Source organism: Herpailurus yagouaroundi, unplaced genomic scaffold (genome assembly GCF_014898765.1).
Source record: "Herpailurus yagouaroundi ecotype Mexico unplaced genomic scaffold, PumYag 140, whole genome shotgun sequence".
In the NCBI taxonomy this organism is placed as follows: Eukaryota; Metazoa; Chordata; class Mammalia; order Carnivora; family Felidae; genus Herpailurus; species Herpailurus yagouaroundi.
Window position 1 is genome coordinate 70,124,648 of NW_024412395.1, and position 25,054 is coordinate 70,149,701.

General features: G+C 39.1%; 2 protein-coding genes across 6 annotated transcripts in view; one reads left to right on the plus strand and one right to left on the minus strand.

The window, feature by feature from the left end:
- MFSD6 (major facilitator superfamily domain containing 6) overlaps positions 1-16,402 on the plus strand; it is a 78,014-nt gene extending 61,612 nt beyond the window's left edge. For 2 of the 3 annotated variants that reach the window (XM_040475668.1, XM_040475669.1), the window contains exons 4-7: positions 9,515-9,676; positions 10,590-10,688; positions 11,810-12,090; positions 14,248-16,402. In XM_040475668.1, the coding sequence (XP_040331602.1) occupies positions 9,515-9,676; positions 10,590-10,688; positions 11,810-12,090; positions 14,248-14,448 (743 nt within the window). In that variant the 3' untranslated portion in view covers positions 14,449-16,402. Of the gene's footprint in view, positions 1-9,514; positions 9,677-10,589; positions 10,689-11,809; positions 12,091-14,067; positions 14,093-14,247 lie in introns of all 3 variants that reach the window. The other variant, XM_040475670.1, reaches the window with a different exon arrangement.
- Positions 1-25,054, minus strand: part of NEMP2 (nuclear envelope integral membrane protein 2) — a 121,803-nt gene that overhangs the window by 74,574 nt on the left and 22,175 nt on the right. For 2 of the 3 annotated variants that reach the window (XR_005790434.1, XM_040475672.1), the window contains exon 8: positions 24,439-24,615. Coding sequence is in view for 2 of the 3 variants with exons in the window: in XM_040475672.1 (XP_040331606.1) it covers positions 24,439-24,615 (177 nt within the window). In the remaining variant the exon portion in view is untranslated. Of the gene's footprint in view, positions 1-23,010; positions 23,743-24,438; positions 24,616-25,054 lie in introns of those variants that run through there. The other variant, XM_040475671.1, reaches the window with a different exon arrangement.

Genomic DNA, 25,054 nt, shown 5'->3' on the forward strand with positions numbered 1-25,054 from the left:
GTCCCTGGCTGCTTTCAGAATTCTGTCTTTATCTTTGTATTTTGCCAATTTCACTATGATACGTCATGGTGTTGACATGTTTTTATTGATTTTGAAGGGGGTTCTTTGTGCCTCTTGGAGTTGGATGCTTGGTTAAGGAAGTTTTCAGTTATATCCAAATAAACCTTCAGCCCCTTTTTCTTGCTCTTCTGCTTCTAGGACTCCTATGATACGGATATTGCTTTGTTTCATGGAATCACTTAGTTCTCTCATTCGCCCCCTAGTGATCTAGTAATTTCCTTTCCCTCTTTTTTTCAGCTTCATTATTTGCCACAGTTTTATCTTCTATTTCACCTATTCTCTCCTCTGTCTTCAGTCCTTGCTGTCACTGTATCTAGTTTATTTTCATCTCAGCTATTGATTTTTTAATTCATCTTGACTACTTTTTAGGTCTTTGATCTCTGCAGCAAGGGCTTCTTTGGTGTCTTCTATGCTTTTTTCAAGCCCAGCTAGTAGTCTTATGACTGTTGTTCTAAATTCTTGTTCAAATATATTGTTTACATCTTAAATTCAAAGACCATGCTGACACTTTTTGAATTCTCCAAAGAAACACGCACATAGGAAGATACACTTGATGTTATAATCTGCAAAATGTACTGTAATTGTATTTTCTAATTTTTAAAGTTCTTGAATAATACAGTAAGTTCTATGTCAAAAATTTATAAATATGTAAAGAAAAATTGAAAACTAAATTTAAAAGCTGAATCTTCAATATGATAACTTTTTTCCTAGAATACCATCCTGTCTCCATTGCATATCTATAAAAACATCAGTATGTTTTTAATCATTTACTTATGTTCCCACCTCATTCTATAAATTATTTAAGACAACTTACCAAAATATGCAATAATATATAGAAACTATAAAGTGCTTAGGCTTGAATTAGACTGTCTTGTATTCCAGCTCTCACCTATAAACTATGTGTTTTGAGGCAAGATGCTAAGCCTTAGACTCTTGTGCTATGGAACAAACTGATATGAGTATTAAATAAACTGATGCATGTGAAGTATTTGGCATATTACACGGCACACAGTTACCTTCAATAGATGTTAGATAATATAACAAAAGTAAAATGAAAAATTATAAATAAATAAAAATCAGGACCAAAGGAAATATAATTTAGAAGATTCTCCTTGAAGAGGTTAAATTGCAATTATGCATTAAAGCCTGGCCATAAATGATTAGTCACTGCACACTGTTCTTAAAGCTTTCTTTGGGAAGTGAAATTTTTACTGTCTTTGATATAACACCAGTTCTCATGTGTGGCTTGATATGGGGAATCACTGAGCATGAAGCATACACTGGTTAGCAAGTTTTGACATTAAACACAGTCAGTTTTGGTGGTAACCTCCTAAAACCTTTTTAAAGGTATGCTGAGGCAATGGTGCCTCCATGTGAAATTCACAAGGGCCCATAAAATATTGTTATATCAGTTATAGACCTTTTTTTTTTTTAAAAAAAGCAACTCACATGTCTTTTTTTTTTTTAACTTGTAAAGTGAAGCTTATAGAGACTTACTGAAGCTTCATTTCTTTTTTAAAATATTTATTTTTGAGAGAGAGAAAGAGAGGACACATGTGCAGGGGAGGGGCAGAGAGAGAGGGAGATGGAGGATCCAAAGTGGGCTCCACAGTGACAGCAGAGAGCCTGACGCGGGGCTCAAACTCATGAACCATGAGATCATGACCTGACCCAAAGTTGGACGCTCAACCAACTGGGCCACCCAGGCGCCCCTCCTCTGTTCATTTTTACTCATACATGGGATTTGGAATCTTTCTCCAACCTTACCCAGGGCACCTTTTATCTCCAAATGCTTTTTCCTTATACCACAACATGTGACCACTGCCTGCTTCATTTCATTTCACCATTCTTTTGCTCAGCTGCCATTGTGTGTCAAGCCCTGTGCTAGGTGCTGGATATGTTTATTCTCCTCAAGGAATTCAATGTCTTTTTCTTTCAGGTAAATCCAGGCACTTTTCACCCATTAGACTATAAACTCCATGGTGGTTAAAGAGGTGTTTTAATGTGTACATTATCAGATTTTCAAAGCAGAGCAGGGGTTCTGGCACATAGTCTGGGTGCTCAGTAAGAGCTATTTGAATGAATAGCATGAAGGTGATTCTTGTAGTGCTATATGTTGGTGGATATGGGAGCACTGATCTTTAACAATATTGTATGTCTTATTTAAAGTGTCTTGTGTGCAACACATGTATGGCTCATGCAGCTGCTGCTGATAGGTCAACTGCTCTCTGTAGGGTTCTGTGCTCTTTTTAAAAGGTCCATTGCTGTTGGTGGCCCTTACTTTGGAAGAGACACTGGGCTTGCTTTTAACTGATGTGAAATGTATCCTTTTCACCTGATATGAAATGTATCCTTTTCTTCATGGACACATAGTTGGACTCTATTTCCCAGCCTCCCTTGCAGTTAGGTATGACCATTTGGCTAATTCCGTTCAGTGGCTGTGAGCAGGAATGATGTGTTTCACTTCTAAACCCAGACCATAAAATTTTCGATGTGCCTTCCTCCACTCTCTACTCTGCCAGCTGGATATATGTACCCAGGGTAACCAGGTGTTGAAGATGGCTGAAGCTCTGTAGCCCGCATCCCTAACAACTACATGGAGCACAGCTGTTACTCTTCCTGACCCATGCCCATTGGGCTTTAGATGAGCAAGAAAATAAAACATCTAATGTGTGAAACCACTAAGATTCCAAGGTTTATCCACTACAACAGCTATCATTACCTTAACCAATACAGACTCCTTTTATTGCCAGCCCAGTGGAGATTTTGGTTTTTGGTTTTTGTTTTGTTGCTGTTGTTGTTTTTAGAAAGAGCAGTCTCTTACTTTTCACTATATGGATCTTTCAGAAGCTTTTTTTAACTTTTTTTTTTTTTTTAAGCCCAGCATTTGAGAAGTACCTTGAAGTAACTGACATGTAAGCTTTGGTCCATCAATGGAAAGGGTCTGTCACAGCTGATTCAGTGTGCCAGTGCTTTGGGGATACTTATGTTTTGTTTAGTGAGCATAAGTCAGTGGCAGAGCAAGAAAAACAAAAAAACCCAGTTCTCCAGTATTTTGATTGTCAGTTCTCACCCCTCCCAGCCATTACGATGGCTTTGTAAAAGCCAGGCAGCATTTTACAAAGAGCAGCTGTCTACTGGTGAAGAAAGGATTTTTTTCTTGCCAGTACCTGCATACGTTTATTGCAGTAGAGCATTTTTCTGGGACAAGACTGAACAATCTTGAAATTCATGTTACAGGATCAGATACCAATCTTGAATATTATAAGGTAAAGAGTTATTTGAGACATATAAAAAACTTGATAATATCAATGATCTGAGCTCTTTGGAAAAGGAGGGGAAGTAGGTGGTAAGATTATACATTTTTTTTTAATTAGTAGATTTTTGGGGGCATGTTTGATATTATCAAAAAACTTCTCAAAATAGATAGTTATGTTTACTGTATAATACTTACAATAGTTGTTATGAGGGTATATAGTATAGTACTTAAGCACTATACTTCTATACCTTTGGTTCAAATCCTATTCTACTACCCTGTTGTCTATGTGACTTTGGACAAGGCACTTTAATCTCTCTGTGCCTACTTTCCTTTTTTAGAAAAGGGAGAATAAAAATAGTACTTACTACTGGGAAGAATAAATGAGATAATCTATATAAAACACTTAGCACAGGAGCACCTGGGTGGCTCAGTTGGTTGGGTGTCCAACTCTTGATTTTGGCTCAGGTCATGATCTCACTCATGGTTTGTAGGTTTGAGCCCCACGCTGGGCTCTGTGCTGATGGTGCAGAGCCTACTTGGGATTCTCTCTTTCCCTCTTTCTCTGCCCACGCATGCTCTTTCTCTCTCTCTCTCTCAAAATAAATAAACTTAAAAAAAAAAAAAACACAGCACAATTCCTGGTAGACTACTATATCATTAATGAAAAAAACTCAATGTGAGTCATACTTATTTCCAGTGGTTCTTGATTATTCAAATGTAGTGTATTACCAAACAGTTAAGGTCCTGGATGTAGGTCCTGTGAAGCTATGTCTGTGTTTCTGTTAAGCCTTGTAAGTAATCATGTGGGACGCTAGTAAAGGTAAGGAATTGACTGAGAGATTAAGACTCAGACTGAGAGACTGAGTGACTTGTGTGGTCTTTGAGAGTCATTCACTGCCAGTTAACATACGGTATTGAATTGCCACTCAAACATATATATTAAGCACCTCTTATGTGAGTTGGGTGTTTGAATTGCCATTCACAAATATCAGTAGTTTTCTGACAAGTAGCCAAGGAAGGAGAGTCAATTGCAAGGAGAGTCACTTCAAGTACCTTTGTTACTATTACCAGTCAGGGGGCAACATCTTTTTATTCTTCGACTAATCCATCAACCTAGTTATCTCATACTAAAAGGTTTAAAAACTTATAAAAGCTCTAGTGTGAAAACACTTTTACCCATACCACTGAATAATTTATTTCATCATATAGAGAATAATCAGCTACTACTTTTTTCATAGTTCTCTAATAAAAGGTAAAGTGGATGGAAGCGTTTTCTTTTCTCGGCTTCTATCTTTTACCTCCTAAATCTTACAGGAAAGTTTCAGGTAGCACAATTGCTACGATTTTCTTTGTCTTACAAATAAGAAAAATGGCAGAGGGTTTTTAAGTTTCTAGATTGCTTTTTCCTTGTTTTAAAATTAGAGGGCCAGAATACAACTGTGGTTAAAAACACTGTCAAGAGTTTCAGATAATTAATATGATTACTAGAAGTTTGCATATTTAATTTAAGAATAAGAATCACAACTCCATAATTGTCTTTTATATACAAAGGTGTTATTACCAACCCAGTCCCCTCTTGTGGATTTTTTAGTTTTCCTAGTTTCTTCTCTAGGAAGTGGTATGGATTCTTCTGTTTACATGATATTTTGAAATAAGGTATCTCAGAGAAACCAATTTTAGTTTTATATCTTCCCTGGAAAATGTTGGAGCATACAGGCAGAATGGCTTTCATTCTTTTGCATTTGGTTCCAAAGAAAAAATTTCTACTGTATGGTTTACTATATTTTCCTTCAGTTAATGCCCTGAGTTGCTTTACGGAATTTGGTTCCCAATTATCTTATTAGTCCTCAAAAGCAGTAAAGAAACTCTAGAAATCTAACTATAGAGAATCTTTTACAACTGCCACTTAATACCACCCCCTAAATTCTAATAGTTTAGAACCTTTAAGAATCCTGACTTAAGTCATCCTGCTGGAAGATGCTTTAATTATCTTAGAAGACTCAGTGTTTTAGAAAACACTTAGAATTTTGAAGAAAAAGAAAGAAGCCCTATTTACTGCTAGACTTATAGTTGATCTAGAATTACAGCAAATATATATTTGCTAATGTTTTGGTCACATAAATACATAGGCCCATCTCTGTCTACTTGTAAATCCTGCAGTTGATTGCTCAGACACAGACAAAACGATAGATTTGGCTTCACTATTAAAGTTAATTTACAGTCATTTGATGTGGTTTCAGATCTTTGATGATTCATTTTTAAGAAATGATTTCCACCTCTATGTTGGATTTTACCGTTGAATCTAATTAATTTTGAATATATCTGGGGTGCCTGGAAGGCTCAGTTGGTTAGGTGTCCAACTCTTGGTTTCAGCTCAGGTCATGATCTTGTGGTTTTGTGGTTCATGAGTTTGAGCCCACATCGGGCTTTGTGCTGACGGCATGGAGTCTATTTGGGATTCTTTGTCTCCCTCACTCTCTGCCCCTCCCTGCTCATGTGCTCACTCGCTGTCTCAAAAATAAACATTAAAAAATTTTTTTTGAATACATTCATTTTATTTCTTGGAATATAGGAGTTTTTCCTTAGTGTTGTTAATGAAGAAAAACGTGTATCTGAGAAGAAATGGAGTTTAGCAGGATCTTTAATGATACAAAGGGAAGTATTTAAAAGTATTTCCATTGTGTACTACTGTGTCAACATTTATAATTAAGACTATCCAGGAATTACTCAGTTCTGAGAAAGCTGGCATTATGTAAGGTACTGTAGTTGTTTAGTCAGATAAAGCAAATATTTCATTTGACTTCTGTGGAAATTAAGTATGCATACTATTTCTAGTCATCTAAGTAACCTGGTTGAAATGATTACTGAAACATATATAAACCTCATAAAAATTATTTCTATTGTTTCAGTTAACTATAGGGCATATAATCTAACATATCCAGCAAAAATAGTGTTTATTCCATTATTGAATAGTGGAATCCACTTAAGTGCAGATCATCCCTGGTAATTTAATTGTATGCTAGACATTGCGAATTTTACTTTTTTGGGTGCTAGATATTTTTGTATTTCTTATATTCTTTAGCTTTGTTCTGGGACACAGATAAATTACTTGGAAATAGTATGATCCTTTTGGGCTTTGCTTTTGAAGATTACCTAGGTGGGACCAGAGCACTGTTCCTAGTAATTCTAATTCTTTCATAATACTAACACAAGACCCTTCTGAATACTCTACCAATCATGAACTTCCCTGTGTGGTTGAAATAGGTACTATTCCTGGCCCTGTATGGGTTCTGAGTACTGTTGTCTGCGGTGATTTTGGATGGTTCTTCCCTGGCTGTGCATAGTTTGTACCTATGTTTTTGCTGCAGCACTCTGCCGAATTACTTGAGGGTATTCAAGTAACTTGAGGGTACCTGACAATCCCTCTAGTTTCTGTAAAGCTCTCTCCTCTCTGGTACTCTGCCCTAGAACTCTAGCTGCCTTGGTCTCTCCAGACTGTTAGCTTCATCTCAACTCAGTGGCTCCCCCTCTATGCCTTGCAGCTATTTTTTTTTTTTTAAGTTTATTTATTTGTTGCAGGGAAGGGGGGGGGGCACAAAGACAGGGAGAGAGGGAGAGAGAGAATCCTCAGCAGGCTCCATGCCCAGCGTGGAGCCCAAAGTGGGGCTCTAACTCATGACCATGAGACCATGACCTGAGCCAAAACCAAAAGCCTGACGCTTCACTGAGTGAGCCACCCAGGCACCCCTGCCTTGAGGCTTTTAAACTCTAACCAGACAGTAAGCTGGGGCTCCTCATTTGTTTCCCATCAATCAGAGATCAGTCATTATTGTTGATATCCAGTGTCTTGGGAACTATATTTCATATATTGAGTCCAATTTTGGTTGTTTCAGAAGGAGGGCAAATCCATTCCATTATTCCGTTTTTGTCAGAAGCGGACTAATGTCAGATTAAATATTAAGTGAATATTAATCTTCTAGTTTCATTTTTCAAAACCTAGGTTATGAGTTTCTGATGACAGTATCTCCAACTAGGATTATTTTTCAGGGAACAAGCTCATTACTTAATCTAGGCAGAATCAGATGATTTCTTAACTCCTTCTCAGTAAAACTTGTTGTGACAGTATCTTTTTATTACATGTATTTACTTATTTATTATTTATTATTAAATTTAAGCAGTGTTCTATAGAGATTTAAATTTAGACAATGCACAGTTGCTGTACATTTAAAATAATGACCCAAATTATCTTTCACCTGTTATCTTTATCCTTTCCTCCCTCCGACAAATGGTGAAAATATAATGAAACTGGTATTGAGGCATTGTAAATGGTCTCTGTGCTCTTTCAGAAAACCAATTGGAACTATATATTAAAAGGTATAAAAATTGTTATATCCTTTGAATCATTAGCCTTATTTATAGAACTATAGCCAAATAAATAATCTCAGATTATGTAAAAAGCTGTATCTCTAAGAATGTTATTCTTAAAAAAAATTTTTTTTAATGTTTATTTATTTTTGAGACAGAGAGAGACAGAGCATGAATGGGGGAGGATCAGAGAGAGGGAGACACAGAATCTGAAACAGGCTCCAGGCTCTGAGCTGTCAGCACAGAGCCCGATGCGGGGCTCGAACTCACGGACCGCGAGATCACAACCTGAGCCGAAGTCAGCCGCTTAACCGACTGAGCCACCCAGGCGCCCGACTAAGAATGTTATTCTTGGTGCTAATCATAATGGAAATAATTTTAGGTAAAAACATGTGTCCAGTAAGGAGTTAAAACCCAAAATATATCAAGAACTTCGATAACTCAACAACAAAACTCCCCACACAACCTAGTTCAAAAATTGGCCAGGGCGCCTGGGTGGCTCAGTTGGTTAAGTATCCAACTCTTGATTTCGGCTCATGTCATGATCTCATGGAGCCTGCTTGGGATTCTTTGTTTTCCTCTCTCTCTCTCTGCCCCTCCCCTACTTGTTCATTCTCTCTCTCTCTCTCTCATAAGTAAATAAACAAACATTTAAAAAAAAGCTGGGGTGCCTGGGTGGCTCAATCAGTTAAGCGTCCAACTCTTGGTTCTGGCTCAAGTCATGATCTCATGGCTTGTGAGTTCCAGCCTGCATCAGGCTCTGCTCTAACAGTGTGGAGCCTGCTTGGAATTTTCCCTCCCTCCCTCTCTCTGGCCCTCTCCCACTCATGCTTTATCTCTCTCTCTCAAATCAATCAATAAATAATTTTTAATAAGTTATTTTAAAAAATGGGCAAAAGACTTGAATAGACATTTCTCCAAAGGAGATATACAAATGGCCAGTAAACACATTAAAAAAAAAAAAAATGTTTATCTTCACTAGCCAGTAGGGAATGCAGATCAAAACCACAATGAGATACCACTTCATACCCATTAGGAATGCTATTATAAAAAAACACAGAAAATAACAAGTGCCAGTGAGGATGTGGAGAAATTGGAACGAACTCTTGCGCATTTCTGACGGGAATGTAAAATGGTACAGCTACTGTGGAAAACAGTAGTTCCTCCAAGTGTTGAACATATTATTACTGTATGACTTAGTAATTCCACTTCTAGGTTTAACACACCAAAGAACTGACAGCAGGGACTCAAACAGATATCGAACACCCATAAACATTGCAGCAGTATTCACAGTAGCCAAAAGGTGGAAACAACTAAAATGTCCATCAACAGATGAGTAAACAAAGTGTGTTATATACCTGCAATGGAATATTAAAAAGGAGGGGAATTCTGACACCTACTACAAACGTGGATGAACTCTGAAGACATTATGCTAAGTGATAAGCCAGACACAGAAAGACAAATAGCGATTCCACTGATAAATGATTCCACTTATATGAGGTACCCAGAGTAGTCAGATTCAGAGACAGAAAGTAGAATAGTGGTCTCCAGGGCCTAGAGGCAGTTATTGTTCAATGGGTGCAGAGCTTCAGTTTGCAGTGTTAAAATCTGGAGATGGATGGTTGCATACCACTTTGAATGTACTTTAATGCTTAAAAGTGGTTAAAGATGGTAAATTTTACGTTATGTATATTTTATCATAAGTCAGATATATGTCTTTATTAGGTAGGTGTGTGTGTGTGTGTGTGTAATTAAATAAATAATTCACTCTCCACAAAAGAGTAACCTAGGCAATGCTGATCAGACAATCCCACTCTTCTTCCTCTCCAGGAGTGACACACGCGGCCATCTGGGCAGCGTGCATTTCTTATCTCAGTGCAGCAGTTCCCCCTGAGCTGAGGACGTCTGCTCAGGGCATCCTGCAGGGCCTTCACCTAGGTTTGGGGAGAGGTTGTGGTGCCATGATCGGAGGCGTATTAGTCAATTATTTTGGTAAGAATGACTTTCTCCTTTTCCTTTCCTTCGTTGTTGAAAACATGACTTTTTTTTTTAGCAACACCTCAGTAAACACTTAAATTATTACTGAAGGTTGCCAGAAGTTAAAACTCCAGTCAGTATTCATATTATCTTCCTCACTTTCATGTTAGTCATAATTGTAAAGCTGAGTTCTTAAGTCATTAAGATGATTAGAGCCAGCCTGTAACTGTGCACACGTCTGTGACAAACAGCCTAATGAGATGCTACAGATACCTCAAAGGAGCCAAACAAATGAATGGACAGCATGTGCTTTTGGATTGAAGCAAAGTACCCTAACCTTGCTGATATTAATGCTAGAAGAAAGAAAATTCATCATTGTTATTCCAGAAAAATCTAGCTATTTGCTGGCTTTGGTAATGTCACGACATCTCTTGATAACACAATCTGTCTGCCCTGTCAGGTCTCCCTTATCGGAAATACAGGGGGAGGGGTGGAAATAAGATTACCCTGATCAAGGGATCTGGACTGATCAGTCATCTATGGAAGGTGGGCCCAGGGTATCTGAATTTATAGCACTACTTGAGCTCTGCTGTCCCAACTACAGATTAGTAGGGCTGTTTAATAGTTAGGTAAATGGTGCTCAAAGAAGAGAGCACCACTGAGTTTTATGGTAAGAGGCACTCAGAGATAATCCTTTATAAATACAGTTTTAAAATTTGATGAATGACCAATCCAATACCAGCATCTGGGTCTCCTGGGGCCTACCAGGCTTGTGTTTTTCCACTCTATGAAGCCACTGGCTATTCATCATTCTCTGGTTTGTCCTAAGCTCTGCTGCCTTTGCCCTGAACTTCAGCACATTGACAGCTGTAGATGAGGGCTCTCTGCATTTCCTGGAATTATTCTATGCAGTGCTCTGTTTTCACAGGGGCTGCCGCAACCTTTCGAGGAATCGGCATGGCCTGCCTGGTGATCCTCCTGCTTTTTGCCCTGATCCAGTGGCTGGCAGTGCCCGGTGAGGAAGAAGGTAAACCTGTCTATTCTTTCTGAATGGTTCTAAAGGTTGAAGCCATGGAGAAACCCAGAGGTGGTCACAGAATACATAGCAGACCTGCCTGGCTGGATTTTCTCAGTGGTGTATGAGAAAATGAATTGATGTGTACCATTGTTAGAAGCTATGTCCTATGTTGAAAAGAATACTGGCCATTTTAAGTAGCTTGGGGGTTTTCTTGTTTTTGTTTTGTTTTATAGTACAAAGTAGTATAGGAAGTACTGGTTTTAAATTTCTCTGGTATTCTAAAGGGATTTTGCACATATAAAGCTATGCAGTAATTTTACTACTAGGGATAGGGAGTGGTATTACTTACTATGTTTTTGCCTTCATTTGAAAAAAGTGTCTTAAAATTTAAATTTGAAGTTTTCCCTTAACCAGGCATGGCCTTCATTAAAATTGTTATATACAAAGGAGGTTATATCAATTATAATGTACAAGTTGAATCAGCTTTTTTTTTAATGAAGAAAGCCAACTAGTAGAATGGAAATATTCTTGCTTAACTCATGGGTCCCAGAACAAGGCTCATCTTCTTTGTCCTATCCTTTGAGGGGCATTTGTTTGCCTCAAGTACCTAAAATGCTTCTGTAAAGGGAAAAACTAGCTTATTACAGAAAACTCCAAGGCCGGTTTTAATGCTAACGAGCTATACAGAAAAGAGGACCAATACTGGTCTTTCTCACATTTTTTTTCCTCATGATCCTAAATGGTCTATGCCTTCAGTAAAAGGCCAACAGAAACAGCTATTTCTGGCATTTCCTGTTTTGATGCTTATCTTTAAAAACTCAGTCCTGTAAGTGGGCCTAAGGCCACATTCATTATAACCCATGCCCACAGATTAAGTTATATCTAAGTTTAATGAAAAATATATTTCATAAACAAATACAAGTTAATGTCTATTAATCCCTATAAAGAGATCCTGCAAGATGAACATCACATCTGTTGCTCAGTACCTGCACCAAGAGGCCCCTGATACATAGCAATTTATTAATGTTGCCAAGTACACTAGCATGGGCTCATGGGATTGTCTGCTTATTTTGTTTGTTTAAATATGACGAAAACTCCAAAAAATGATTTAAACATGATTTTCTCTCCAGACAAGACAATGTTGGCAGAAAGGATTCCCGTGCCCTCTAGTCCTGTTCCCATAGCCACCATTGACTTGGTACAGCAACAGACCGAAGACGTCATGCCACGCATTGAGCCCAGACTTCCTCCCAAGAAAACCAAGCACCAGGAAGAACAGGAGGACGTGAACAAGCCAGCCTGGGGCGTCAGCTCCTCCCCCTGGGTGACCTTTGTCTACGCACTCTACCAAATTAAAGAGATGATGCAGCTAACAAGAGACAACCGTGCTCCTGAGATACAGCCTTTGCAGGTAAAGTCCCTACCTTAAGTGGGCTCAGTTGTGTTAATTATTCACTCACCAAGATTTATGGTAGGTCTAGTGGGCAAAATAAGACACACAAATAATTTTAGTATTCTATGACAAGTGCATTATAGAGGTGTATACAAGGTTGTGCAGAGGGAAAATTCCACCTTATGGAGCACAGGAAGGCCTCACAGAGAAGACATTTCTTGAAAGAAAGAAAATTTTAAAAATCCAATAAATTGTATATTTCTTTAAAATTTCAGTGTTGACAGGTACCAGTTCCAGTGAGCATATATGGTTCTTGCCATGGGAGACCGTTAACTATTAATTTCTGTAATTCTAAAATTCTAGTGGGGACATTATATATAATAGGACTTCAATAAATAATCTGATGAATTAATGAATTCTGTATGAGTCTAATGGGATACACAACTTAGTGGAACTGTTGTTTTGCTGGTGACCTCATGTGAAAAATAAAAAGTATGATTTTTCTTATCCCTGGAGATGTGGTCTCTCCTGAGTAAAGTCAAATCATGTTGATAAAACTGGGGGTAATTGTAACTAAAGCTATATACTGCCTTTGGAAATGATTAAGTGTGACTTCTATGAATAGTCTGGCTAAAGTAATGAGTCTACTTCCTTGTGTTTAATCATGTCCTTTTACTTGATGAGTCATGGTCAGCTATATATATTAGAGTAGCTTCCGAGGACACATAAAAAAGACAAAAATAAAGAGTAATTTGGATAATCTCCTTTTTAAAAAATAGTTTGAACTATGTTAGTTCAATTTCTCATGACTTTGCAAACCAACATGTAATATTTCTATAATTTAAACCAAATCTGATTTCTTCACCCATAATCATATTGCATCCTGGTGTATGCATGATCCTATTCATTTATCAAGATTATAAACTCACATGAATCCCCTGCCCAGTCAAAATGGAGAGTATCAGGGTGGGAGGAGCATATAAAGGATGTGAAGCAGGAGAAAGGATGAGATCTTCTGGTTGAATAGCAATGTTTTCATTACTTCGGGTACTCAACCTTATTTTTATGGAAGCCTATTAGGCTTATATATCATTGCACTTTTTTTTTTTTCTGGCATGTTAGGATCAGTAAAAACTGGCTGGTATGGGTTGGTTATTCTTATGAATAAGAAGTCATTATATTAAGATTTCTTTCCATTTTTGAATCAATCACAGAAATAAAACTTTTTTTGGTGCTCAGTTATTTGAAATGATATATACTAATTGAGAGAAAAACCCATTTTGGTTCTTTATTTATCTTGAGAGAGAGAGCACACACGCACAGGTGAGGGGCACAGAGAGAGAATCCCCAGCAGGCTCTGCACTATCAGTGCAGAGCCCAATGCGGGGCTCAATCCCAGGAACCGTGAGATCACGACCTGAGCCGAAATCAAGGGACGCTTAACCGACTGAGCCACCCAGGTGCCCCGGAAAATCTGTTTTTAGAAAAACATGTTTCCTGATTTGTATAAGTCAGAATGTATCACGGAACGTGGCAACATGGCATCTTACAGACATGCTGTGGGTGATGCGCTGGGGTATGCGTGTACTTCTAGTTTCTTATAGTGTATGACCTAAGTGGTTGTTGCCATTCTCTTTTTTCATGCAGATGTTCTGTGTTGTTTGACTTTTAGCGTGCACTTTAAATCCCCAAATATACATCAGGACTCTTAATTTCAGGACATTCTTTCCTGGCTTTGTGTCTGAGGCTGAGAAGCCTTACTTACTTTCTGTCAGACAAGTGCCTCCAGCTCTTGAATTCTGCAGTCTCAGCAAATGACCTGAGTTTCAATTCTATGCTGCTTGCTCAGTGACTTATCACAGTGATGGAGGCTCAGTAAACATTTGTCGATGTAAATTATTTTCCTAGTAGTAACAGGCATTTTGGTAGTGATGTTCCGTTATCCACAAGATACGTCTACTTACAGTGTTTGTGTTTTTCATGCGGCTTTGGCAGTTGCACATAGGAAAAGAGATGAAAGGTAAGACATTCTATCTTTATTCCTCTTACTTGTTCTTTGAAGTTACTTCAGGATGATCTTCCCATATTTCCTATATCTTACTTGAAAGCATATAAAAAGTGTTGGATTTATTTGTTAGCACCAACTATAAAACATCTTTTCTTTTTTCCTTCCAGGGGACCAGTGAGAATCGGGAAAATTCTCTAGCTGGTGGAGTCCGGCCTGTCCCATGTGAGACTCATTCTGACCCATCCAGAAACCAGCCATCCCCTCAAGCAGCAGCATCTCGGACACAGAGGAGCCCCACTCACCCCAGTGTGGACCAGCGTGTGGAGAAGGAGGACCAGCAGGCTCAGCCTGCCGCTGGGGGACACTGAGGGCTCCCACTCATCTCCCACCCTGCATGGAACTGGGCCCCTCTGCCAGGACAGAGGGAGAGGCTCCCTGAACCCAAGACATGCCTCACCTTGAGAAGCATAGCACTATATACTCTTCTAAATACCTGAACTCATCAACATGGAAACACACACACACACACACACACACACACACACACACACACACACACAGAAGCTACAGTACATATTGGCAGAAACAGGTAAATTTCTATAATCCCACTGGAATCACAGAAGGGAAATAAGAGTTCGGTAAGGACTTCAGTTCTTTGGTTGGTTAGGTTAAGAACTGTAGGACTTCTTTGCCAGGGCAGTTAGGGTTGAAAGCAGCAGTTACACTAAGTAAGTGGAGGGAAAGAAAGTGTTTCAAGGTGAATGCTGATACAGTTTCCCTCTTTTGATTATTTATTCTAATTATTTGGTTCTTAATGCAAACTGGGAAGAAATAAAATATATCTATAATTTTGTTTCTCTTGAAGAGAACTATTTAAAAAATTACAAGACATATTTAAGAAGTAGCCAGATAAAAGTTACTAGCTTATATGCTTTTGTTTAAAAAACAAAACAGAGAAACAGGAAAAAGTTTCATCAGAAACTTGGCATATCTCTAGCAAATATATTTTTATATGTATATGTTATATAATGAAAATAGTCCATTCTTTGAGCAGCAAAAGCCGTACTGACTACCACAAACTAAGCTGAGCTTTAAATGCCTTTTGTTTTTAAATGGGCTTTAAGACAAGAGGACAGAATATTTCAAATCAACCAACCAACTCAGTATCCTATGGCTTGACAGACAAGGGTTTACCAAATATATTGATACTGTAAATAGCCTCTATCACTATTTCACAATTTTATAGTGATTTGGGCTCTAAATAGCTGATGGAATTTTTTAAAAAAATCACTGAATTCCTAAGGGTTTCTTTAATTAAGCAGTACTATTTACAAATAACAGTATAAGATTTAAGTGCCTGGGAGAGGGATTATAATTTTTAAAAATTACACAATGGGTAAGTTTTTGTTTTGTTTTTGGTGAAGGGAAAAGGTGGTGAACAGGAAGCCAGGAATGGAAAGGATTAAGAAGTAACTATATTTTCCAATGACTAAAGAAATAATCTCAGTGTATTCCTTTTCATGAAGATACAGTCAGACACTGGACAGATGAGACAGGGGTGTGCTACTGTAAATATTATACCTACAGTCAGAACAGTGGCTAGGTGACTCACGCATAAAGCTTGCTGCTAAAAATGAAAAGCTAAGGATACTAAGAAGCCTTGGGGGAGGGCTGTGGAAAAAGCACTGCTTTACCTGAATTGAAGGTCAATGGTATGTGTAATAACTGTGAGTGAGCACAGGAGAGAGGAAAGAAAAGAACAGAGTTAAAAATGAGCAACTCCCCTTACCTCCTGACCCTGATTAGACAAGATCAGTTGTAAAGTGAGGGCCTCTCCACGACACCATACTTCTGCCCAATACTGCATCTGGGAGAAGAAAGTCTATACTTGGATGTTTAGCTTTGCCACAAAACACAGCTTAAAAATAAAATAATGGAAAGAAATAGAATTAAGCAAATAGTTATTTTTGCACTTGAACTGAAACGTACTGTACTGTAAATTATCATGACTCATTTTAAGTGACCTTTAAAATCAGATGTATTTATTATGCTTATGTAACTATAGAAATAAAGAAGTGGCTGACAGGCTGAACCTCACCTATGAATGTACAGTATGTGGATTTGTGACACTGACTTTAGGAAGTCAAAAACTTATACTGTGTCTTGTGTTTACAGTTCTGATTTATTCCTTTGAAAAGCCTGCTGTTTTGGAAATGCACAGTTGACATGTTGAAATAAAAATAAATATCATTTTTAAATATTTCTTAAATGATAAAGATGTGACCAAACAAATAAAAGCCCTTTACTCTGGAATAATTGAGACCAAATTCAACAGGCCTTTGTTATGGAACATTTACTATGAACGCTGATGTATTGATGCAGTAATTTCTAGCCTTTTTAGGGAAGATACCTTCATGGGGTTCTGCACTCTGTAACTTTTTCTTGCTGTCCTCAAAGTGCCATGTGGCATTTTAAAAAATATTAAGTGTATTCAAATTAAATTCTGATACTTTTATAACCCCAGTTGAGATCCCTTGGGAATCCCCAGAGTTGTCACAAAACCTGGGCTGATATAATCACTGTCTTAAGTCTTATTTCATACTCTTTCTCTTATGAGTGTAGAAAGAGTAAATTACTGGAGTCCTGAGCTTGTGTGGATCCAAAAAGGCTAGTTGCTAATTATCAAACTATTTATTCAAAGCCTTAAGTAGAATATTAGATGATTATAACACACATAGATCCACTAGCCAGTAAACCTCAGGAATAGCCTAAGTGATTCATAGGAAGAACAACACTACTTTACTGGCTTACTACTCTCGCCATGGGCCACAGGAAGTGATTGCCTCAGCACTTCCCGGATTTGCAGTTCCTCCAGTAAAGTGGGGTGGGGGCTGCTGGTGGTACTGGGACCATTACCTAAGCAGTATTCCTTCAAGCCAATCTGGAGTTAAGCAGTGAATCTTGGAAAAGGAGAACCACATCTACAGTTACTGGGTTTGGTTGTGTGCCGAGGAGATGATCTTTTTGTCCTTAAAACAACCGAGTGTAGCTCCTAGAATAGGAACTCCCATAATAGGAAGAGTCTGCAGCTAATAGAGCTTCCCTCATGGAACCGAGATCACAGAGCCAGGATTCAAACTGAAACCTGCCTGATGCCAAAGCTCAGGTCCACCCAGCACCTTCCCCCAGAAGGTGGGGAGGCCACTCCATGCTTCTGCTGTGGTAGAACAAGCTACAGAGCAGCCCTGGCCTGCACCTGTGCCTGATTCGGGTATGTGGTTCTATTTCCATTAGGATTTCTAGATATTCCAAGATACCTAGAAATCCAGTAACTTCAAACCCCTGGTGTTTTGTTAGTTGTGAGTGTCAGACCCCTTATACTCTGGAGGTGACTTGTATAGTCTGGCAACCCTGTAGACAAAACTTGGGAGGCTGGCCGGGACCCTGAAGGCCCATGTCACAGGAGTCAGGAAAGACAAGCCAGTACCCAGGAGCAACAGCTTTGGTAAAGCAGCACCGTCTGGTATGGTAGCCATTAGCCACAGGTGGCTATTAAGCACTTGCAATGTGGCTAGTGCATCTGAGGAATTAGATTTCTCATTTAAATTTAAACAGTCACATGAGGCTCATGGCTACCATACCTGGACACTGTAGTTCTAGAGGAAGAGATCATTTTGGGGTGATCTCTGGGCCTCAGTTCTCTCATCTTCAGCATGAGAGGCTGGACCCTAAAATTATGTTATTCTGTGAAGATGAGGCATGCTGTGTCAGAGCTGACTACAGGGAAGTGAAAAGTGATTTTCCCTTTAGAAGTTCTGTCCTTTGCTGCGTGGGGATAAGACAAAGCTACTTCGGAAGCCCCAAAACGCTCCTGTGCCATTTCTGCAAAGCTCTAAGATTACCTGACTCAAGAATTCCAAACCATCAAGCAGATGGGGAGACAGCGGGACCAAATAAAGGGGTGAGAGAAAGGGAGACTGGTTTCTCAAGTCAGAAAGTAATTTACCTTATGCCAGACAAACCGTGGCTTAAGAGAGTAACTGGAAATATGTTGATGTCTAGACTGGGGGAGAAATGAGCCCAGTCCAGGTGGCTCTCACTCAGCTCTCATCTGCTTCAAGTGGCTAATGCAAGACCATCTGCACCACTGTGGCTCCAGGAAGATTTTCGATGGCAACCCAGGAACCTGACAGCGCTGGGGGTAAATTGTGGGTTCTGGAATGCCACTGTCTGGACTTCTCGGCTCTGCCAGAGGAAATTTACATATATTCACAACCTCTCTGTGCCTCAGAGGCACTGTAAAATGACGGTAATTGTAATATCTGCCTTCAGGTTGTTTTGATGTTGAAACACAGAGGTACCTGACACACAGTGTGCACTATAAATACTGCCGTCGTTGTGTGGCCAAGAGCCCATGGCAAGAGGAGTGCAGTCTCATTTCCCCAGCCAGCACCCCGTTCTCTTCATAGTTTGTTAACACTGACATCTATAATAAGATCGCATTCCCCCGGACTACAGTGCTATGTTACGATGTTTGCCGACACCTAGTAAGTTGTACAGTCAAGCAAGCATTTGGTTCCAACGTGAATTATAATCATTAAGTTGGTTGCAGATATGAGTTTGTTAAGGGACAAAATTAAGCAAAGCATAAGTTGAGGAGCTGGGGAAGAATGACAAGTAACAAGGGCCAAATCTATAGTGTGCAAAAGCCATAGACAGGAGAGGTTATAGGATATCTGTTCCACAGTTTCAATATTTCTTTTTTGTCTAAGAGGTGTCAAAAAGATGTAAGCAAGAGTTTTATAATCATTTAACAAGTTACATACCCTCTTTCCCAATTGTCAGCTATTATTCTCTTCACCTGTAAACTTGTATTTTAAAAAGGTCAGGAACTTTTTGTTCCCTGAAAATCTCAATGGGGGTAGGGGGGAAGGGTCTCAAAAAAATAACATGTAGACCAGTGCTACTCAATTCTAATTTACTTTTAGTGTACAAAAGTACAGATTTGCAGTAGTTTGGAGGCGGGGGAATTGGTCCATTGCCCCAGAGTTGGCACACACATAAATTCAGGAGATGTAGTCATCTCTTCAACTGATCAGCCACTTAACTTGACTTTGTTTTTTTAAAGATGGCAGGAAAGGAAATAGCAAGGGCACGGGCCCTGACACACTGAGCCTTACATTCTGATTATACCACTTTAGCTACATATGTCCTTTAGCAACCTTCTCCGAGTCTTTCCTCAGTTGAAAAATGGAAATAATGCTAAAGTATATTACAGTGATTGTAAGTCAAAATGAAGAGGCATAGAAAGTGCCCAATATAGTACTTGACAGATCACCAATAAATGCTGGTTCTCCTCCCCTTTCTCCTTTTGATTATTGCCTTTCTGGAAAATGGACCAAATGTAAAAAATAGATTCTCCCAAATTATTTAAATAATAGTGGTTAAAATAGTGGGTGGCTCAGTTGGTTAAGCACCCGGCTCTTGATTTCAGCTCAGGTCATGATCTCACAGTTGTGTGGGGGGCCCCTGTGGGGCTCCTTGCTGGGTATGAAGCCGGCTTAAGATTCTCTCCCTCTGTCCCTCCCCCGCTTGTGCTCACATGTGTGTGTGCTCGCACTCTCTCTCAAAAAAAAAAAGAAAAAAATTAAACAAGGGGTGTCTCTGTGGCTCAGTAGGTTGAGTGACTTTGGCTCAGTCCTGATCTCGCTGTTCCGGAGTTTGAGCCCCGCATCGGGCTCTGTGCTGACAGCTCAGAATCTGGAGCCTGTTTCAGATTCTGTGTCTCCCTCTCTTTTTCTGCCCCTCCCCTGCTTGCGCTCTCTCTTGCTCTCAAAAATAAATAAACATTAAAAAAAATAAAAAAAAAATTGAAACAATAAAGAGCAGCTATCCCATTGAATGTGTCTTCCAAGATGTATCCTACTAAATATACACTCAGCCCAAATCTCCTGTGACCTGTGAAGGCATCACATTCAGAGACCATAGCAAAAATAGGCAGTTACCCTAAAATGGTAACTAGATTCCTAAGCCAGAGAAAGACTGAAGATTTTAAGAACGTATCTGAATGAAGAACATGCCCAGTAGAAGGGGGTCGAGATGCTGGTCAGTGACAACAGGCACAGACAGGAAAAGCTGGCAGGGTCTGCATAAAGGAGGCCTGTGCCAAAAGATTTAGTACCTCATCACGTTAGGGTAGTCCCACTGAGGGATTAAATTAGACTTTTTGGCCTGGTGACATCAAACACTTGAATTATGTAACAAACTCCCTTTGTTCTCTTTCTGCTCAAGCAACCTTATTCCTACTATTTGACCCCTCATAGATCTGTCTTCTGGGAGAGAATCTGCTGGTCTTATGAATTCAAGTGTTTTTATCCTTATGCTAGTTTTATTTTTGGCTGTGAGTCACTAAATACACTATATGAATTGGCTAACTCATGTGGTAAACTCATCAGTGTCATACCTCCTGGTGGGGGTCTCAGAAGGCAGCAGTGGGGTCACCTACAAACACCTCTCTATCTTAATGCAGGCATCTTCGAAATTCTACATCCATTATGTTATTTATGCAACAGCTGGACAAAAAAGGCTGATTTAAAAAACTGTACTTCTTTAAGAAATAACCTCATACACAATAATCCTTTTTCTTTTCTTAACACAACTGCAGGGGTCTTAATTTATGACCTTGTTTCGATATATTGATATAATCCATCATCTATTCCAAGCCTCTTAAAAACTGAAATCTCTTAAGTTTCTAGATTTTTTAAAAAAGGTCATAAATTGAAATACTGTCCTAAACATCAGATGGACATTCCCCTCTGATTTCAGCCCTTAGTATTATTGGCAAAGTGTACAACCAATTCACAAAGCAATTTTTGTGATATGTAAAATGTGTTTTAAAACATTTTAAAAATAACATTTGAATGATATAATTGTTTAAGCATGGCCCCCTTACGCTAAATCTCACCCACACATTTTGGTGTCAAATAGCCCCAACTTGCTAACAACAGTAAGCTTTTATGAGGCACCTTGCCTAAGCACTAACACAAAGCATCTGTTCTGTTTCGTAATTGCACACCTATGGCGATATGAAGCACGAAGCCAACTTTTAACCGTGAAGGGCAGAGCCATTTTACTGAATGGTCATTTAAACAGTTTAAAGGACTTTAAATAAAGGAGGGAGAGGGAGGTGGGAGGGGGAAGACAGAGGAGGGAAGGGAGAAAGGAAAGAAGAGAAAAAAGCTCTCCTGTGGGAGTCATCGGTGTATTGCTTCACGGGGATTAGAACTGTGATCAGCACTATAATAAACCCCAAATCAAATGAACACAACAGAAATACACCAAATGTATCACAACTCATGCTTGTAACTGTTTTGCTTTTCACAGTACTCACATAACAGAAACTGACAAATCCATGATTTCCTCTAAAATAAACCTGAAAAACAGCATCCCAGAAGACTCTTGTACTCTTCCTCTCTTTAGCTGTTTTTATTGTGATGGTCCCACCCAGCTTGACCCACTATGGCCTCCTTCTGCAGCCAGCCCCTCTTCAACATGGCATAGGTAAGGCCCAGACTGCAACTGACTGTGCACACATCATTCAGACACACATTCTGCCAAAAACTGCCTCCTGGGAGGTGAACATGGTGAGCACAGCACTGATGCATCTGACACATTCATAATATACTGGCAATAAATTTAATTATAAAAAATTCAGATAAAACTATAACAAAAGTGTCAGACCTGTTTACACTTATAAAACAGTCATCATCATAATCATCATAAATTTGAATGGAAGATTCTTTGATATTTGAAATCAATCTATGTGAAAGCACAGATTGAATTTAGTGCATTTCACAAAGACTGCAGAACTCTTAATACTGAAAGGTGTCTTGTAAAAAGAGGAACTTGTAAAATACTGACACACTGCTTCAAAGAGAAAATATTTGAAAATCAACCTAGAAAGTTCCAAATGGGTAGCCATGGCTCAGGAAAGCAGCTCCTAAATTTTCTGTAATGTCCTTCCTCCGTATCCACATCCCTCCTAGTAAAAAGAGATTCCTCATTCTGTATGCCTCTTTAAGAACTCAACACAGGGGCGCCTGGGTGGCGCAGTCGGTTAAGTGTCCGACTTCAGCCAGGTCACGATCTCGCGGTCCGTGAGTTCGAGCCCCGCGTCGGGCTCTGGGCTGATGGCTCAGAGCCTGGAGCCTGTTTCCAATTCTGTGTCTCCCTCTCTCTCTGCCCCTCCCCCGTTCATGCTCTGTCTCTCTCTGTCCCAAAAATAAATAAATGTTGAAAAAAAAAAAAAAAAACTCAACACAGCAAAACCTTCTTTAAGTGAATCAATTTAGCACATCTTAACCTTTAGATTGTTTTGCCATGTTCAGATCTTTTCTCAGCTCTTAGTTTTGGCCTTCTTTCCCCAGGGTCAAAGCTCAGGGTCATTTCACTCCGGAGAATCAAGAAAAAAATATTTGTTCTCTGAAGAAAGATCACAAGTCTGTTGTGTAGGAAACTGTTACAAATATATATAACTAAATTTTAAAAATGGACCAGTCAACTCAAAATGTCACAAGAGGTTAAGTGTCTTCAATTGCAATATACAAAAAATTATAGAAAATAATTCTTTCTAAAATTTATATGTCTATAAAAATCTTATCAAACTTTAAAATATAATCTGAGGAAATGTTCTCTATCATAGTTATCAAATAGATAGTTGTCCATTATTAAAAAATAAAAAAGTCACCAATACTGTGAGATCCAAGGCTGTAGGGAGATGGCCCCTAGGCTCACCTCTGAAGGTCTCTTCTTTACCTGAGTTGTAGGTAACATTAGGGCTGATGTCTAGTCCCAGTGCTGCCTCTAAATAGCTTTGTAGTTTTGGACAAGTTATTGAACCTCCCCAAATCTCAATTCTGCCATCATTAGCATTTTCCAAACTGCTCCAAGGAATATCAATCTCCCGGAAAAGGGTTCTGTGGTCAAATTAAGTCAGAAATGGCAGCACACAGTTTCTATCCAGGAGATTGACAACGTGCATTGTCAGTATTAAAGGCTCTGAGAAGTCCTGTGGTACATTTGTTTAACTTTGTTACTATCTTAGTTGACCTCACAATCCCTTTACTGACTAGCACTTATTAGCACCCTGTGGATTATACTTTGGAAAACACTGGTCCAGCATATCTCAGGTCTCTTCCAACACTTATATGCAGTCTTCAGACACAGGTTCTGAGGTTAAGATTTAATGCCTGGTGTTGACAAGGCAGATGTTCATGTTAACTTGCTCTTTGAAGATCAACATGATTCTCTTGTTCCTAATGAAAGTCTTCATTCAAGGAAAGTGGCAATGACTCTCACAAAATCTTGATGACTACAATAAGTACCAGAACTCACCAAGAACGAGAAGTTATCTTCAATAATGTTTAGTTTTCCTTTCCAGTATGACTCTTCTCCATAGCAAACCTAGAACCGTTCTGCCCAATGTTAATAGGATCCTTGCCCTTAGCCCATTTCTTGTCCAGAATGAAGTCAATAGTCATCAGGCAGTCCTCAGGTTAAAAAGCTGTTCTTCCAAGAAGGCGCCCCCAAAACCATATTGCTCTTCATGCAGACTAATTTCTTCAGGCGACAAGTGGCTTCCTCCAAGAACAAAGTCTGCAAATCTAATAAGTAGTTTTTTTGTTTTAAATAAAGTTAATGTTATCACAGAAAGGTTTATGTGGAAGATAACACGTTCTCTTGCTATTTATCCTCTTTTTAATTAAATTTGACTTTACATCAATAGAGAATGGCATTTATACATTGGGTGTAAAAATGGGAATGGCTTAGGTGATCCCTCTGGAGATATTCAGAGAAAGAGCAGAGAAGGAGGCTGACTTACGAGCACTGACTGCTGCCTATCCTAACGAGTCCTGTTTTCTAATTCCTTTTCTCTTATTAGAGTCATTATTCATTCATTATTTTAGTACATCAATACTTTCCCCCTTCAATGTTTAATTTGAGGGCACTGTTATTTAGATAAAACTATGAAGGAAGGGAAGCAGTAAGGAAAAAGATTTTGGGACAAAGATGTCTTTCCTGGTAAGCTTTGACAATTACTTTCGACACCAGTCACTTCTCATGTGGAAGTTATGTTTACGACCTTCCGTATCAAACATCAGGTCACTATTTGTCCTGACATTAGCAGCTCTGTGCAAGTCAGAGCACTGAAGAAAGAGCAGGGCCACTGACAGTTTCCGCATCATGGGTTCTCCTGGGCATCAGTCTGTTCCTAATGTGAAGTACCTGTAGCAAACCGTCACAGTGTTTTCACAATCATCCCAACCCCAGTGTGGTCCTGGCAGCTGAGCAGGGCTTACTTGTTAGGAGCCTGGAGTCTGGAGACTACCAGCCATGTGGGGAAGTCGGGCCTGCGGCAGGCTCCACGCAGCTCCTCCAGGGCGCTGCTTGTCTCAGCATCAGCCTGTTCCCGGTATTCATCTTCAGTCAGATACTTAAACACTGGCTTCTTGGATGTCCACCATTTCTTCATTTTCCTAAAACATGTGGCATTTGGTTGCTAGATTCCTGGTCATATTTGACTGCTCAATTCAACCCTTAAGATTTATAAAACTACATTTCTTAGAAAGTAACAGTAATACTTAACTTCCTTGACACCACACTATACTTTTTTATGGTTCTTACTATGACTATGGAATACAGAACATGCAGTTCGGGCTAATAGTACATTTCTTCTCTTCCTGGACCATCCTAAATAATGTTCTTAGGAATTTGAGACTCAATTTCTGATAGACATGTTAACTGTATTCTCAGTAATTTTCAATCGCACAATCAGATCATTGAAAGTTTGGTTTCCTTATGCTTGGCCTGCTCATTATCTTGGGCACTAACAGAAGCAAATCTTTTGAGATACCGTTTTACAGAGACCTGGTAGAATTCATGGCCACTTACTTGCTAGACCTAAAGGAAAAAAAA